A 17265-nucleotide genomic window follows, 5' to 3' on the forward strand; every position below is an offset into this window, starting at 1 on the left:
CGTTTCCTTATTCATTTATTTCGTGTGCATACGGGGACAAGAAAGAAAACAAAATTTCAGTAGAGATACAAACGAATGTATATTATTTTTATGTACCACTTATCCATTACGTTAACAATATTTACAGGTTCATTCGCTGCAAGTTTAATTACCTAACCTAAATTTCGTTCGCCCAATTTTAGATTATCGATCCGGTGAACTTTGGTTCCACTACCAGGCACTGTAAAAAAATATAGAAAAAGGTAAAGGTGGAATTTCGTTTAAACAAATTGAATAATAACAATGCTTGCTCAAAGCTATTTCGGTCATCTTGGGGTATTAATATCACGATTAATGTACTTTCAATCGTCACGTATTATATACCAAATGTATTTTCAATCGTCACGTATTATATACCAAATGTATTTTCAATCGTCACGTATTATACATCAAATATATTTTCAATCTTCGCGTATTATACACCAAATGTACTTTCAATAATCGCGTATTATATACCAAATGTATTTTCAATCGTCACGTATTACATATCAAATATATTTTCAATCTTCGCGTATTATACACCAAATGTACTTTCAATCTTCGCGTATTATACATCAAATGTATTTTCAATAATCGCGTATTATACATCAAATCTATTTTCAATAATCATGTATCATACATCAAATGTATCTTTAATAACCGAAGATGGCCAAGAGTAAAAGAGAAAATGATTTCAATTTCTTCGAATAGTCGACGAATGACTACTGGAGGATCCAAAAATCATTGTTCGTTAAAAATTTCATTTACACGTCGAGCAAAATGCAGTCGACGAGCAATACTTACCCGTACGGAGCGGATTTGAAAACAGGCGCTGGCCTCTCGACTATCCTTTCGACGAAGATGGGTTTCTCAACGTATTCGACGTATTTTACCGCTGGTGGGGGAGGGGACAGATACACGTGGTGAACCTCCGGTGCGGTGTAGTATCCAGCTTTATATCTGAAAGTGACAAATTCTGATAGTTCGCGTTCGAACACGTGAAACTGTAGGGATAAAGTTCATAAAACGATATTTCGTTATTGGAACAATATTCAGAAATAATTATACGTTAGAAACAATTATAAACAATGCTCTAGAACGTTGAACCTACCCTTTCGCAACACCTAAACCGAAACCGAGCAGTCCTGCACCGAGGAGCTTTTTCTTCAGCAGAAGCGTCCTCTTTGGTCTGTTGAGTGTAACTCCTGCGCTAGCATCGCTCTCCGTTTGAATTGCAGAGCTGCTGTCAAGGGTCGAAAGATTCTCCTCGGCCGGTAAAACATTCTCAGTCGCGATGTACGACACGAAGCAACCGCATACAATAACGAAAATCGTGAAGCTGGCTGGATGCATCTGCAGTGACAAAATTTGAAACACTGACAGTAAAAAAATGTGTAAATAATTGGAAGAATTGGCTGAAAATAAACAAATTGTAAACGTCGAAGATCTGGGAACGAATTTAAATTTGGATGAAATCGAGGAAAAAAAAAGGATGAAATCGACGAAGTGTGTATAAGAAAATAAACGATTATCGGGAACTCGTTTATCGAGCGTTAGTAAGCCAAGGTTGCATTATATAGTACCGTAATTGCAGTCGGAGAATGTGTTATGTGAATTGGAACGAGAGCAGATTGCAAGAAAGAATTTGCTCTAAATTCAATCGATTACGTTGAAATATGAACGATCAAACTTCAAGGTTCAACTAATGATCACGGTAATCACATTGAAGAATTTTCTTTAATGCTTACAGAACGTAAGACAAATTTGTAAGAACGTTGAACAAGGAAAAATTTATTCCCACTGAAATAAAAAAATATTGTCCTCCCCCTCTCTTTAATATATATGAAGTATATTAAATATAATAATAAAAGTAATAAAGTAATTTCGATGGCGAGATGTTTTTAAATTATTCAAGCAGGACCGAAGGCAGTAGAGATAACCTAATGTGGTTAATACAGAAGATAGTTAATGTAACCCCATTGAAAAAATAATCATAAGTTAGTTTAAGTGTCCGGCAATAAACGTGAACAGATTTACATTTAGAAACTTTAAAAGATGAATTTCACGAGTCCCAACAGATCCTTCTGAAGTGGTAATCATTAGGTTACTTAATAACTCGAAAAACTTTCAAATCCATCGGCATGTATTAAAAGTACTAAAATATGAGCGCGATGTGGTTAACGAACAGATTGAAAAGTAACGGACCCAGACAGGACCGAATTAATGCATAGAGTTTACGGGCCTCTACCGAGTGGAGGCCTTGCAGAGGTCGAGTGAAAAATTATTTTATTTATAAATAAATGTGAAATTATCTATACTTCTTCCCATCACTGCAACTCAGAAGTCTACTAAATCTTAATGAGGCCCTGGGTCCCAGTGAGAACTCAGGTATTTGAAATTTAATATGGGAAAAATTAAAGAAATCATGATCAAATTTAATTACACGTGGCTTGTACATTTGTCCTACCTCCTGTGACTCAGAAATCTACAAGATCTTAACGAGGCCCCGGGCCCAGATGGGACCTCCCATGCACCCAAGATTCGAAGTGAGTTGAATTAGAGAAATCATTATCGAGTTTAATTATACGTGACCCGTCGTAATTCTTTACGGCACTCGCGGTCCAGGAGTCTACGAAAATCTTGATAAGGCCCTGGGCCCCATTGAGACATCCGAGATATCCAAGATTCAACATAGAACGAATTAGTAAAATCGTTATCAAATTTAATTTCTACGCGACACCTGTGACTTAGGGCCATACAAAATCTTTGTAAGGCCCTGGGCCCGGCCGAGACCTCTCAGGTATCCAAAATTTCACGTAGAACGAATTAGTAAAATCGTTATCAAATTTAATTACACGTGACATTTCTACGCGACACTTGTGGTTTAGGGCCATACAAAATCTTCATAAGGCCCTGGGTCTCAATGAGACATCCGAAATACGCAAGATTCTACATGAAACGAATTAGTAAAATCATTATCAAATTTAATTACACGTAATATTTCTACGTGACACCTGTGCCTTAAGGGCATACAGAATCTTCGTAAGGCCCGGGGCCCGGTCGAGACCTCTCAGGTATCCAAAATTCCACATGGTACAAATTAGAGAAATCGTTACGCAATGGAATAATTCGTGACCCGTCGAGAATCTTGGAATTCAAGCAATAAAGTCTGACGTCTGAAGTATAGTTTGCCTCTGAGAGAATACGACTGTTGACAATTTGCGAAACAAGCTCTATAAAATTATATACGTTGTAATAACTCTATAAACGTATATATTCTTCTTCTTCTAGTAATTCACGAACGCGCAGGGGTAGACAGATCAAAGTTTGACAAACACCGTGATACAGAGGAATCGTAAAATGTTCATTGCCCCCTCCCCCTCCCCCGGATAGGTTCACTTATCGTCTCACTCGTTCTCGTCACTTACCTTGGCGTTGGTGCTGGATCGACTTAGGATATTCCTGAACGTGCAAAGTGTGTTGGTTAGTGTGACGACTTTTCGACAGCCCCCTATGATTTTATACGAGCTAGCCCACCTCCAAAACGCGACCAGGAACCCTCCCCGCCCCCCAACCTGCCCCCCTTATTCGAGTTCGTGTTCATGTTCGAACCGTCCACGCCGATGAACCGCATGCAGGGTTCACACGATCCAGATCGTCGCCAATTGCTATTCAGAGATTAACGTTTTAATTGCGCAAGTGAACGAGGAACATCCTCGTGTTCGAATCGCTCAGAAACGGACGCCGATTTTACACACGTAACGTCTACGCGAAGCAATGCACATTTATCGTGAATAGAAATCCATACCAATAGAGGAAAATTAAACGGATAGGGTTAAGTGCTAAAATTGGATTAAAATTTTCCCTGCAGTTGAGTACTGTGCACGGTTGTAAAGAAGGAAGATGTTAAATGGAAGGAAAAGGGAACGAAAGATGTTGAAAGAAAGGAAACAGTAACGAAAGATGTTGAAAGAAAGGAAACAGTAACGAAAGATGTTAAAAGAAAGGAAACAGTAACGAAAGATGTTAAAAGAAAGGAAAAAGTAACGAAAGATATTAAATGAAAAAGACTAACGGAAGATGCTAAATAACGAAAAGTAACAAAAAGTATTAAGAAACAAGGAATGACAAAAAACGTGAAAAGACAAAAAAAAGGAACGAAGAATGTCAATCGAATAAAAAATTTCAAAAAGAAAAAAAGTAACAAAAAATATTAACGCCTATAATGTTTTCACATCGAAAACTTGCGAAACATCTTTTCGTTTCATGAAGAAAAGAAAAGGCAATTTTATTGCAATTTCACGATGTTCAAAAATGTATTTGTACACCTAACGTGTTCAAGTATGCAAATGCGTCGCCAACGTTGTAGCCTCGGGGCGTTTGATGTTACGGAAATGAACATAGCTCTCTTGTGTCAACGGTCGGGTGGGTTCAACACACCGCGGATTGCGTCACACAACGGGAATTTTTTTTTTTTTTTTTTTTTATAATTATTTCGCGCTTTCCAAAAATCTCCAAGTCGCGTACCCACGTAAGCAAAAATCGAATCGGAATCGGTGACGAAACGAATCGCATCGAAACACGATCGCGTGTCATGAATATCCATAGGAACGACGAAAACGCGATCTACGATCTGGGTTCCAGACACGTTACGATCGGTACACGTAATACACCGCGACCATAATCGCGCGTGTAGGTCCGTCGAACGAACGACGAATCGTAATGAACACTGTCGTTTTCGGTCTACGTTGCGCACGCGAGCAATTTCTTTCGAAGGAACTGGTGGTGGGGGAGGAAGGGATCATCTCGTCGTAGGGAACACGTCGAGGGTGGGGAGAATGGAACAAGTGGCGAGAAAATTCCGAAAGAAGAAGAAAAGAAGGCGGAAACTCTTTCGCATTCCTGATACGTCGTCGCGATTTCGTACACTCTTGCATCGTCTCGATTCATCGAGTATTCATCGATGGAAATCCATCTCGCAACATTTTTGACTGCGTGCCCTACCTTTCAAACGACAATCGTGTTGCCCAACCACGAGACGTACTCGAGTTTTCGAACGGAATTTTTACCGAGTCGCTCGTCGGGACTGATTACCGCCTCGGTGCGTCATTGGTGAAATTCACGATGTGTGTACAGATCCTATTTAAAGGGAAGCGTGAGTCGCGTTTCTACCCGAAAACCGACAGCGTGAAAACCAAACATCGAAAAACCAGTCGTGTTAATTGTTTTCGAAGAATTATCAACCGATGGAAAGTGGCTCAAATTGTAACGAATCTCCCTTCAAGGGAATCGCTGATTTTTTTATTTTTGACAATATAGATTAATAATATCGTTACTTATTCATTTCTAATAGTATAGTATAATAATATTATTATTTATTTGTTTCCAATATTAAATCGTCGAATCCGGCTGCGATGGTTCGAAATTGAAATCCGATACACGAGTATTCGTAATGATTTATTAATTATGTACATGGAAAAATGGAAAATTGTCGTATCCTTCCGTAGCGATGGAACCCTATTTTCTTGCGAATTCGCAACGAGTCGCGCCGAGATACTTTTCCGATTTCAATTCGGGTCCAGATTGATGAAAATTCCATCTCCGACAATTTTTGTTCGTCATGGCTGATGAAAATAATTTTTGGTCCTACTTTACACTCTGCGTCCTATTGTATTGTTTTCACCCGTCATCGACCCCATCTGTGAACGAAGAAAAATTTGTTAGAGGCCGTGGTCCGCGCAATAGTTCCATCGGTATACATACTCTTCCTGATGGGTCGCGTATCCACTGTCGTAACTGCCGCCAGAGCTGGGGAACGTTCGTAATATTTGTTGAAAGACATCGAGAGACGATCGTAGAAATATATATATATGTGTGTGTATAAAGTAAAAGTTGGATAACTGCATAAAAATCGGGATCTAAGCCAAGCATATATTATACGAGATAATTTTTTAACGCGTTATGACTCGAATCGAGCTCCGAAGGTTGCCTTTGTAATGTGCCGAACGTAGAGAAGGACAACAAGAGAAGGAGATCCGAGAATCGAGGCGAGAAAAAAAAACGTATCGATGACGTAACTAATGCGACGATGAACTTTTCTATTTCTGTTCTATTTAGAATAAAGAAACTACTACCGTTGCGTTCTTGACGTTTTTCCGATCAAAATGAGTCCAAACATGTTACAATTCGGATTATATTAACGTATTTAGCGAGTGTTAATAACTTTCTCGTGTCACTAGTTAAGTAAGTAAATATAATTTAAATTCTATCGTGTTTGGTGCCGTTTTAATCAAAAACACCTCACGTACACTTTGGTAACAGTTCCGTTGAAAAAAAACAAAAATAAAAAAGTTTCATCGTTGCGTCAGTGTTGTCTCGCAATATTGAAGCTCGAATCGGGTTACACATTGCCCGGTCGCCGGACGTATCGAGGGGAATCCCCCTCAAGGGAGGGGATGAACAAGAGCCAGTTAGACCGTAGATCGCTTCTCGCAGTTATTCAATATTTACAGTACAGTAGAAATAAAAGGAGAAAAGAAAAGTTCGAGAATAAGATTCGTGTTGCAAAAAATAAACAAGTTAAAGAGAGTCTTTCATTACAGATATTTAAAAACATTAATTTTTTATTATATATTCTGAAAGTTTCAAGTACTAAACCATCTTCCTAAAGTATTAAATTGAAATTCAAAAATTGCCATTTTTTTGTTTTTCTCTCAAAAAATAATAAAAGAATGTTTACTCGACTAAGTTTTCTCTTTGATCTTATACCTGCATTCGAAATCGATCGTTGGTAAGTATACTCACTTTTTCGCTGCGTACAAACCAGCAGCACCGAGGATTCCAACGCCAACAAGAGCTTTAGCTCCGAGAACAGCGCCTCCAAGCAAGAGCGCTTTCTTACCGAGAGCTTTGGCTCCGAGGGCAGCGCTACCTATTAACAGCGCCTTTTTTCCAAACTGAGCTGCTCCGTTGAGAAGAGCCAGCTTATCAACAGATCTCCTCACGCGTAAAGCATGTTCTCTATTCCCATTGTTTCGCGTTGCAGCAAGTAAATACGTTTCATAGGGAGTCACGTCTGTCGCACGGCTATGCTCCATCAGTAACACAACAACGCTCAGTATCAGAAAGTATCGCGATATCATCTAAAAAGCGACACAAAAATCACAGGTTATCGTCGAAGGAACATTGCCTAGGTCGGTAATAACAATAACGATAAGAATGATCAGGTTACGCTACAACAAAGAGGATAAAAAAAATTGTATTAATCGTATCTAAAAAGGGACACCGAAATTACACAATAACAATTATAGGGCCTCGTATTAAAAAGTGGATAAAAAAAATAAAAAATGTAAACAATTATATTATATTTATTATATTAATCGCACGGTACAACTTATTGTAAAAAAAATCTAACAGATTTCATAAGTGTCGGTTTACATAATAACGAAATTTCAGTGATTCTACCGTTATGAAATTCTTAATTAATTCACCAATCTTCGTAACTATTCGTAATATCATTTTCTAAACGAAAATGTAAACAGACTCGATTAAGTCTGCAATATTTGTTTTCTTTTATTTCACTCAATTATAAACACCATTATAAACTCAATTTTAACTTTAGATTAATCGATCTGAATGGCGTTCTGTATAGTTACCCTTGTGCGGCAAATAACCTGTAAAGCTGATGCCGGTCCTGATATTGATGATGATTGTAGGTTAACAACGGGAAGGAACGAAAAGATGGAGAATTAAGTGCAGACAGAACGAGTGCATCGTATGAAACGAAAGATGGTCACGCGTTAAAGGAGAACTCTTACCTTGTCGGAATTGCCACCGTTAACGAACAAAACATTCAAACGCTTCAACGGAAAGACTTTTATACGCGGAATGTCGAGATTTTATCCCTCCCACGTGACACCGCTTCTACTTTTAAAACCGGAATGCAGGGAATCTCCTACTCCGCAGCCTCTCGAAAGCTATCTTCCTTACTTGACCGTATTCGCCACCCCACCCCTTCCAACCATCATTAATCTCTCAACCTCCCAATTTTGAAATCATCCGGTGAATGGACGAAAAGTTACAATCGAAAGAGATTAAACCCATCTATTACGAAATCCTAAATTTCTCGTGCCGATTTCCGTCACATAATTATTCTAATTTTAATGAAATGTCACGAATCGCTTCTGTCTTGTTGCACGTTCCATCGTAAACAAAAGGAATATGACCGTGTTCGATACCTGTCTGTTGATCGAAGATGTATTATCGTTTGTTGTAATTAAAGAGAAAAGAGACGACAGTGTATCCTCTATGCATGGGCTTTCACCGTGCAATCGTTATAGGTTTTAACGACCTTGAAGGCACCACGAGCCTTGTGTGAACGACCCCAGGTGACTCGTATACGCAAAAGTTGTTAATTAGCATAGAATTTTCCAATCATTTGTCTAGATTTGAGAGAAATTGTAGAAACGAATGTTCGAGTGTATGAAATCGAACGAGGAATAACTCGAACCGTGCTGTATTTAATGCTCTATTGTACTCGTGTGTTGTATAATATCGAATCTTTGATGCACTACATTACCTCGAAAACTATCGCAACAAATAGGAGTCGAAAGATCGAAACAAATTCCGAACGCCGAGATACGTATTACCGACAGACGTTGAACCAATGTGGTGAGTTGTTCGTAAGAAAATAAAGATTGACAGGATCTTGTTTCGCGCGAAATGCCACCCAAACGCAAACGAAAAGCAGGACGCGCCAAAGAAAAAGTGGAACCGCGAGATTTGAAAGCGGAAGCATTAATTCGTGAGGTAAATCTCAGCGCTTTGACCACGAACCGTTATCGTCATATTTGGCAAGAAATGTTTATGCGAATGAGAATGCCGGACATCAAGAGAGAGGTTGAAATTGCTTGGCAGACTTTGGATCATGCTCTCGATCTCAAGGACTATAGGTAAACAAGTCTAGAAACCGGCTGAAGCTTGTAAAGTCACTAAATACCGACTGACCCTTTACCGTTATGTTTTTAATTGTTACGCCTGTACAACACTAGATGGCGCTGGTTACATTTTATCCAATGGATAGGTTATTATTTATTAAATATATAACATTGAATTAAATTATCTGAGTGTCACTTAAAGAAAATATGCAACTTATTGTCTACATGTAAATTCTTAAAACGCAATAATACATACTATCGTTTAATAAATAATAGTTTAATTTTTAATTGATAATTTATAAAATAAAAGAAATAGTTACATTGCATGGACAGAATCACTCTTAAATTTCCATATATTAGAAAAATATTTTCTATTTTTGTCAATAAATAATGTCTATGTAAAACACCGTTCAATTTTAATATCAGAATGTTTATTAATCTGCAACTATTGCTAATATATAAAATCTTACGAGCATTTTTTGTTGTTAGGTGTATTTCTTCTACCAAGTGTTTATGATCATGCTTAGTTGGAGAATTATTCAATTTAATAATTTCCTAGCTTAAATTTATACAATTTATATTCCTATTCGTGATGTAACTACTCAAAGAATGTAGGTTGGATTAATACATGCTAGAATACCGTAAGGTTGATAAAATCTCCAACCAAGCATCATCGTACGATGCGAATTAGATATCGTAGTATATTGATATCAAATCTTGATGAATGTATTTTACTCGTTTTATTTAAATGACATACATACGAATGTATTAAAATACAATGACACGTATCTAATAAATAATAATTTGTTCATTGGATTGATAATTTTTGTTTCATTGATAAACCTTAGACTCTATATAGGTCTATTGGTACCCAGGATTGATAACTTTTAAAATTTGAATAACACTACCCACTTTATCCGCATGACAACTAAAAACGTGCCTTGAAGGGAGATAAGATAACGAGACATGACTCCCACTTGCGAGCACGAATCACTCACTGTTACCAAGTGTACATGCTTTCAACGTTTGTTCGTAGTATCAGCTTACTGCTGGATGCGTTGCAAAAAACTGAATACTTGCGCCGAAAAGCCAACGGTAGTCACATGGAAGCAATCGATCGATCTTTAAAGACGCACGAAACACGATTAAATGCCATTGATAAATTTTTTCATCAAAACATTAAAACATCTGATAAAAATCGTGAATACAAAAATATTATTAATTTCCGAAACGAAGGTGAAAATACATTACTGAAAATCAATTTACGTGTAAATCATCGAAACGAGAACAGATTCATTACTGCAAGAAGTAACGCGATAAGTAAGACACCATGGACACTGCCTTATTTTTACACCAATAATTATACATTTTTGAAAGTTTAATCAGTTAGCCGAATAATTGTTTTTTTCTTTTTGTTCATTTGACAATGAACTGTTTCGAATTATTTCGCTACGAAATTTGATTCACCCATTTATTCGAAACAAATACTACTCAAGGTACAGTTGAAGCTTTTGCGGAGGATGGAAGGAACGAAAGAAGGCTGGTCACAACGCAGCTTCAGAAACAGCTTGAGGGTCTTTGGGATAACTTGCGGAGTATTTTCGTAAATTACCGCAAAAGTGTGTACAGCACTTTAATCGCTAAGGTCCTGTAATTTGACGAAGTTTTCGTTCTAATAGGCACGGAAAAGCGACGTAGAGCTTACAACATTATTAATAGAAAAGATGGGTCGGATCGACGAGCAATAATTACACAAAGTCAACGAATCGCTCATCTCCTCGAAGAGATCGCAAGATTTCGCGACAAAATTAATTCTTACAAAAATAACATTGCGACTGAGATGGACGATATTACGCAACAATCTCGGCTTTTTCATAACATATATAGAGAAGCAAATGAATGTTTTATTTTAGGTAAATTTCCTTCCTAAATAAGAATGACTAGATTCTTAATGAAAACGTTTCACCAGGCCGCAACAAAGATAAACAGGCAACATTGACGATGTCTAAGGAATATAATAATAGCATAAAACACTTCAAGAGCTTGATAGTAAAAGCTGAACGCATACTTGTATGTATGCAAACGTGTCGAAAGTATGAAACTCAGGCAGAGAAAATACTTCCACCTATCGCTAATCAAGATACGCTTCCAATGCATGTACTTGCAGCGAGAGAGCCATTACCATTCGATTTAGTTAGAACTTTTAGTTTGCATAGCACACATTTTTTTTTTCTATTTTATTCCTAGCATGAAACGACTCTTTATAGAGGTTCTTTTTAGGTTGCGGAACACTTTGATAATTTAAGCAACTTCTGGAATCGTTTAGGCTTTGTTACAATAATCGCAGCAGAATTACGCATGGAAAGGAACAAATTAATAGTGCGAAATAATGATTTACGACATACTGTAAAACGCTGGTTTACGGATAAAATATATTGCTAAAACGAAGTAAATGAATGAATCAATGTAACAATTTTCCGAAATCTACAACGTAAAAAAGAAATGTATATTTGTGTGTACCCTAATACAGACACAACTGCTATCTTGCTTTGTTAAAAAGTTGGAAAGATCATTAAAAGCGACGATTGTGCATATTTACATACTGTTACATTACGCATTTTGCGTATAGAATTAACGTTAAGAGAAAAGAAACTAAAATACGAAAAAAAAGTTCCTGCAGGTGACTTTTACATTTTTATATACTCTCACGGTATACATTCGTAATTGCCGAAATTACATGTGTGTAGAGAATATTTTTAATAAATAAAATTGAAAAATACCACAATAGTAAATTTGTCTTGCAAATCCGATTTGTTCGCACATGTAACCACAACAGAAAACATTATTGCTCTCATTCGTTATATTTATTACAACGATTGATTGAAAAATTCAATGGAGAAAACATGAACAAACAACAAAGAACTACTCTTTGTTCATCTCTTTCCGTGACACTTATCCGATTCGACAACGTCAGTCTTTACGTTTCTCCTCTGTGTTCAATCGGATAATTAGATCTTCGTAAATTGAAATTCCATAATGTCCCAACGATTTAACGTGATTTGTGTTTATGCGCTATGCGTGACAACATCTTATTGCCGGCGAGAAATGTAACAATACCGAGACTGAATAGGTATTGAAGAGTGACAAACATGTTAAGCTTCAACCAAAATATTCCGAAAAGTACGAATATACCTGAAAGTAGAAAAAAAAATTAATAAATTAAAGTTTGTAATTGGAAACAATGTTAAAGTATTGCAACGTACACAAATCTATGCATAAAACTATACTTTCGAAAACTATGTTGTGAATCTTGGGCTACAAATACAATATTAGAACAATTATATTTGCGAAAATTTCACGTTTTCTTCTTGCCCAAATGAATACAAACTGTGTGAAAAAAAGTCACAATTTGTTGAACATTGGGCATGTTCCTCAAGTAAAACATACTTACTTCCCAATCCAAGGTGAAATGTAAGTGCGCTAATCGAAAATGGAAAGTTTGATATGTTTGCTCCTAGCTTAGCCCACAAAATCAATAACAAGAGAACCGGTGCTAAGCACAAACCAGTGAATAAGTTGGAAACAAAAGCGGGAGGCCTTTTCTCTGGTTCGCGAAACATATGCTGAAACAAACAAATATCGAAGATAAGTGAATTATCTCATTAAACGAAGAATGTTTCAAAGAAGTGTTCATCAGTGTTGGAATGGAAATATTTCCCAAATATTGGACTTGGAAAATCAGATAAATGTATACATTCGACATTTTTCTTCCAATGAAAAGGAGGTGACAGAATTTCGAGCGAATTGCTGTCACTAACGAGCATTGGTTTCCTTGATTCGCGTATTGCAATTATAGATTCTATGAAACAATTTTAATTTTATTAACTAAAGGATGAAGAAGAAACAAAAAAAAACATCATACCTTTATTTCTGGTTTAGTAGCATAAATATTGGTTTTTTGTTTGTAAGAAGCAGTTTTATCTACTCGCTCGGTTGAAGTCGGTTCAGGGAATTCTAAAGTAACTACCGCAATCGTCCATTGGAAAGGATTACTTAATATAGGGTCACCGACAATTAATTCCACATTGTAGTCCCCACTTTGATGATCAAAGTTCGCGGCCGCAGATCCAACCGGCTGTAATATTTAAAAACAAGATCAAAATTTTTCAAACAATTTCACCAAAGATCGTAGAAATGATAGAAAACTAAAACATGAAATTACCATATCGAACTTATAAACCTGCGACGCATCTGGTTCGGCCACAAAAAGAATTTCGTGACCTTTTTTACCATCTTTTGAAACAGACGCAGATGAAAGACGCACAAAAGCTTGATGTGTACGCATGGGCTTCTTACTTGCACCGTCCCGAAGTAAAAATCGCATAACCAATTTTTGCTGTGAGTCAGCTTCTATCTTATTAGTCAGTTTTTCTGGGTAAGGCACTCTGTAAATTTTATAAAATGTACGTCAAACTTTACCATATATTTTCATTTTTATGTATACGGAAAAACCGCCTTAAAATTACCGTGTAAGCTTTGGCTGAGTGGTCTGGTCAGCATCGCCAGTACCAATTTCCAAATAATCAACCACTACATGACAAAGAACTTTTACTGTAACAGTGTTTGTAACTGATCCCGCCATAACAGATATCTTGTAGAAGCCACGTTCCGGTTTAAATTCCATAAAATTAATCGTAAATAACGTTCTGGAACATGAATTAAAGCGAAAGTGAGTATTTGAAGCATTCTATTTTTGATAAGATATAAAAAAATTTGTCCAACGATTTTCTTGGCCTTTCCCGGGGTCACTATGAAAAAGGTCAAAGGGTTAAATCGACGAATGTTATTATACCCCAAGGTATAACCGACTTCGATAAAAGTGGAACCGAATCGGTAAAGTATTGGGGAAAATAGTAAGTTATATATAGCTGATCACTTAAGTAAATCACTCACTTGTCTGTCGCTGAAGGTTGCAAGGGTTGTTTATTCAAAATGACACCATCGTCACCAATTCGCGTTTCTGAATTTATAACCACTTTAGGGCTGCTGGTCAGTGGATTGCCCAGAATATCGCAAACTTTCACAATGATCAAAGGCTGCTCAGCAGAAATACCAATTTCTTCGTTGGCTAATATTACACAGACTGGTTTTACAAATGAATTTGTTGCTATACTTGTCAACGCCGAAAGTAGATTTGTAACGCCTTTTGCTGTCTGTACAGACCGTCGGGAAAGAAGATAATTAACTACTTTAACAACTTCTACATCCGATACTAGCGGCTGACGAAACAAACTTTTGGACAGTTTAAAAATACCGTTTACTAAGAAACCTGAAAGACAAATATTACAAAAAATGAGTAACCAGGAACGATTGTTTCTATAAAAATATTCAGTTTATATAACTAGTATTTTACATAACTAATTACATAATTAAATGTAAATTATTTATACTCACTGGTGACAGAGAGGCCACCTTCGAACTGTAAATATTGTCCACCCACTTCGTCAGCCTGAACCATAGCATCTACGATACCATAGTAAATAAATTCACCGGTACGTCCTATGTATGACGCGATGTGGAACGCATAACCCAAGCTGCTCATAAATTAGATAATATGTAACATTAAATATTATGATGAGACTTATGTCTAGTTACGATAATTTTAACTTAAAATGTTAATAAAATGAATCTTACTTCAATAAATATTCATCCTTGTACAACAGATTCTTCACTGCCTTTACTATTTTATCAACTTGCTCATCTGACAATGCTTCGGATAATACATTAAACTCTGTTTGCGGTTCTTTGAGTGGCAATGTTTCAGATAATGCACCCAACCCACTTATTGCATAATATAATTCCACCATACTGGTAATATCCTTTTCTACTATGTTCATAAACACCTATCCAGACAAGTGTTTGCATTAACATCTCTCATTAAATATATTTTTTAAATTTACAATGAAGTTTTCATTCAGCAAGTATAGTTTTCTTCATAGGAAAAATACAGTAGAACGAAAGTTTTGTAACATCATCATTGTTAAACAGATATGCAAAAATTTCTTTACTTTACCACTGAATTTAATCTTTTATAAATCCAAATTGTTACCTTTTTGATAACTGATGTTGGATTGTCTTGACAATTTCCAATGGTTTTCCATGTAGATGCAACATAAAAAGCTTTTTCACTTGTAATATCCTTATCATCCTTCACAATCTTCATCAAGCCATTGCAAATATTCTAAGTGCATATGAATTCGATTAAAGAATTGCTAAGAAATTCTTGAAACGTGTTATAAAAATAACAATTTTATCAGAAAGACTAATCAAAGAATCATTGTGTTTCAAATATTAGCAATTTTTCATCATGTATTATCTTTGAGTATATACATATACCAATATAAAAATGTATTAGCATATACATTATTAAGCTGTACAATTTAAAAAACTTGGTAAATTTCTTACTTGTTCATTTGGTACAGTTTCTCCAAGAAGCTTATATCCATGAACAGAGTAATATAATAAGGATATGTCATTTGAAGTTAAACCAGGTTCAAGGATTTTTTTAAAATGGGATTTGTCAGCCGTTGTCAAATAGGAATTTGTTGATTGTAGCACGTCCTTGTTTGATAAACAAACTGTTATATGCGTGATCACGATTAATAACAGTAAGGCTGAAATACAATACAACTTTAATGTTGATCAAATTCTTTATTTATAAGCTTGTGCAATTACAATCAACATTTATTTTATTACTATATGTTAAAATAGATAAATATTGAAAATGTTTCATAATGTGATACAGTTTTACTAGTTTTTATTATGATACATCTAGTTCGAACAACATAACGAAATTATACAAATTAATAGTTGCATTGCCCATGAAGGCTATCGTATATAAATGGGGGTTAATTTTCAAGTCGACCGGGTCACACGTACTGTTCGTTACAATTTTGAAATATGTGAAATGATAGCATACTTTGCACTACAAATCATTGCTCTATATAATGCAACATTAAGAGTGCAGTAGAACAAATACATTCAAAGAAATTTGTTAAGAATTGATCAAATGGAATAAGCAATAGCATCGCCGCATCGTGAATAAGGTGTATAGATTGTCCGACGATAACAGAACAATGTACGGATATTAGTAACTGTACATGTGTAGAAAGAGAAATTCAAAAGTATTGTACAACTAAATGATACTTACGAATATTCATGGTAGCAAGAATACCGGGCACGTCGGTTGCCACGCTGCTGTTCCGTACAAAATGGCTCTTCACCCATTGCGCGTGTACAGAAAAATGGACGCTCCTTCGTTCCGGAAGTAGTTGGCAACACGATGTATGCACGAAGCATGCGCAGCAATACGTGACGATATTTAAATACATAGCGAATCGCGCGCTTTTTGTTGGAAAGTGATTGGCGTTATAACTGAGCGCAGCAACCAATTACAAAATTTTAGGTTACTCAAAATTAAATGAAACTCATGTTTTACTGGATACAAAAATTGTTTACGCGATACTCCTTAAAATTTTTTTTTCTACAGACCAAATATTTTCTAAACCTTCCATTGCCCTGTTTGCGAAACTTTCTCATTGATTTTATTGTCCGTTAAACTTAAAAAGAGTGGATGTAAATAGTACTGCTGCGTGATCAGAATTCCATTGGTTACTGCGTCCACACACCGTTTCGATCAGGGTTGTATTACAATAAATCTGACATACAGTAAATCAAAGTACAAAAAAGAAGTGACAAATAATCGAGAAATCGATGGCAGAGCTTTCATTTAAAAAAGTGTTGTAAATCAAGAGTTTAAGAAGAACTAATAATGTCTTGTCTTCTTGAATCATATTTAATTACCTCGTGATCGACACACCCCTGTCAATGTCACGATGTGTGCACGTGATTTAGATTATCCGCTCTCTATCGTTAAGTTGAACGGACAATAGTAATTCTTCACTAAAAATGTTACATGTATATGTATAGTAAAACCTAGAGTGAGCGCAATCAGTGTGATGGCGTAAAAGCGTTCACATTCATGGAATATTACGAGCTCGCGATTAAAGGAAAAACGAGTAGTATTAAAGTGAAGAAATTTTAACTCTGCGATATAATACAGTATAAATGAGCGCGATATAAGTATACAGTTTTTATCGACGCAAAATGGGGTCGGTTCATTGTATCTTACTACCGCGAGATTCCTTCTATTGACATTTAACCAAAAACATTGTGTTACGATATCCTAATCCGCTATACAAATTTACGACATTTTTCGGAATGTTAGCCCTTCCTTCGAATTTTAAAAAAT

At 36.1% G+C, this 17265-nt stretch overlaps 5 protein-coding genes across 5 annotated transcripts; 2 read left to right on the forward strand and 3 right to left on the reverse strand.

Moving 5' to 3' along the window:
* Positions 1–50: 50 nt before the first annotated feature.
* On the reverse strand, positions 51–3491 carry LOC143151260 (uncharacterized). Its single transcript, XM_076320238.1, has 4 exons — positions 3447–3491; positions 1130–1371; positions 823–978; positions 51–220 (listed from the first exon to the last, which is right to left on the reverse strand). Exons 2-4 carry the CDS (start codon positions 1369–1371, stop codon positions 211–213), a joined length of 408 nt encoding a protein of 135 aa, XP_076176353.1. The 5' UTR covers positions 3447–3491; the 3' UTR covers positions 51–210.
* A 1973-nt stretch (positions 3492–5464) lies between these two features.
* On the reverse strand, positions 5465–9066 carry LOC143151318 (uncharacterized). The gene is made up of 4 exons (XM_076320350.1): positions 7836–9066; positions 6823–7160; positions 5782–5826; positions 5465–5717 (listed from the first exon to the last, which is right to left on the reverse strand). Exons 2-4 carry the CDS (start codon positions 7158–7160, stop codon positions 5705–5707), a joined length of 396 nt encoding a protein of 131 aa, XP_076176465.1. The 5' UTR covers positions 7836–9066; the 3' UTR covers positions 5465–5704.
* LOC143151324 (dynein regulatory complex subunit 2-like) lies at positions 8732–10416 on the forward strand. Its single transcript, XM_076320361.1, has 2 exons — positions 8732–8969; positions 9991–10416. Exons 1-2 carry the CDS (start codon positions 8740–8742, stop codon positions 10334–10336), a joined length of 576 nt encoding a protein of 191 aa, XP_076176476.1. The 5' UTR covers positions 8732–8739; the 3' UTR covers positions 10337–10416.
* On the forward strand, positions 10381–11396 carry LOC143147493 (dynein regulatory complex subunit 2-like). Its single transcript, XM_076312758.1, has 5 exons — positions 10381–10387; positions 10451–10573; positions 10634–10867; positions 10924–11147; positions 11235–11396. Exons 1-5 carry the CDS (start codon positions 10381–10383, stop codon positions 11394–11396), a joined length of 750 nt encoding a protein of 249 aa, XP_076168873.1.
* Positions 11397–11625: 229 nt separating this feature from the next.
* Ostdelta (oligosaccharide transferase delta subunit) lies at positions 11626–17219 on the reverse strand. Its single transcript, XM_076320326.1, has 11 exons — positions 16165–17219; positions 15420–15628; positions 15064–15195; positions 14649–14857; positions 14409–14548; positions 13908–14283; positions 13481–13660; positions 13177–13399; positions 12877–13089; positions 12406–12577; positions 11626–12146 (listed from the first exon to the last, which is right to left on the reverse strand). The coding sequence occupies exons 1-11, from the start codon at positions 16343–16345 to the stop codon at positions 12004–12006; spliced, it is 2178 nt and encodes a 725-aa protein (XP_076176441.1). The 5' UTR covers positions 16346–17219; the 3' UTR covers positions 11626–12003.
* Positions 17220–17265: the final 46 nt, after the last annotated feature.

Source organism: Ptiloglossa arizonensis, chromosome 1, assembly GCF_051014685.1.
Source record: "Ptiloglossa arizonensis isolate GNS036 chromosome 1, iyPtiAriz1_principal, whole genome shotgun sequence".
NCBI classification, from domain to species: Eukaryota; Metazoa; Arthropoda; class Insecta; order Hymenoptera; family Colletidae; genus Ptiloglossa; species Ptiloglossa arizonensis.

Bases quoted from the DNA above. Each gene is read 5' to 3' on its own strand.
- LOC143151260 (XM_076320238.1), bottom strand. From the start codon at position 1,371: ATGCATCCAGCCAGCTTCACGATTTTCGTTATTGTATGCGGTTGCTTC. The intron at 979-1,129 runs GTAGGTTCAACG...TGTCACTTTCAG, and splicing joins GGTTTAGGTGTTGCGAAAGG to ATATAAAGCTGGATACTACA.
- LOC143151318 (XM_076320350.1), bottom strand. From the start codon at position 7,160: ATGATATCGCGATACTTTCTGATACTGAGCGTTGTTGTGTTACTGATG. The intron at 5,827-6,822 runs GTGAGTATACTT...AACGTTCCCCAG, and splicing joins GGTTTGTACGCAGCGAAAAA to CTCTGGCGGCAGTTACGACA.
- LOC143151324 (XM_076320361.1), top strand. From the start codon at position 8,740: ATGCCACCCAAACGCAAACGAAAAGCAGGACGCGCCAAAGAAAAAGTG. The intron at 8,970-9,990 runs GTAAACAAGTCT...GTTTGTTCGTAG, and splicing joins CTCGATCTCAAGGACTATAG to TATCAGCTTACTGCTGGATG.
- LOC143147493 (XM_076312758.1), top strand. The intron at 10,574-10,633 runs GTGTGTACAGCA...TCGTTCTAATAG, and splicing joins TTTCGTAAATTACCGCAAAA to GCACGGAAAAGCGACGTAGA. The intron at 10,868-10,923 runs GTAAATTTCCTT...ACGTTTCACCAG, and splicing joins AAATGAATGTTTTATTTTAG to GCCGCAACAAAGATAAACAG.
- Ostdelta (XM_076320326.1), bottom strand. From the start codon at position 16,345: ATGTATTTAAATATCGTCACGTATTGCTGCGCATGCTTCGTGCATACA. The intron at 14,858-15,063 runs GTAACAATTTGG...TTGTCTGGATAG, and splicing joins CAACATCAGTTATCAAAAAG to GTGTTTATGAACATAGTAGA. The intron at 12,147-12,405 runs GTAAGTATGTTT...TTCTACTTTCAG, and splicing joins ATTTCACCTTGGATTGGGAA to GTATATTCGTACTTTTCGGA.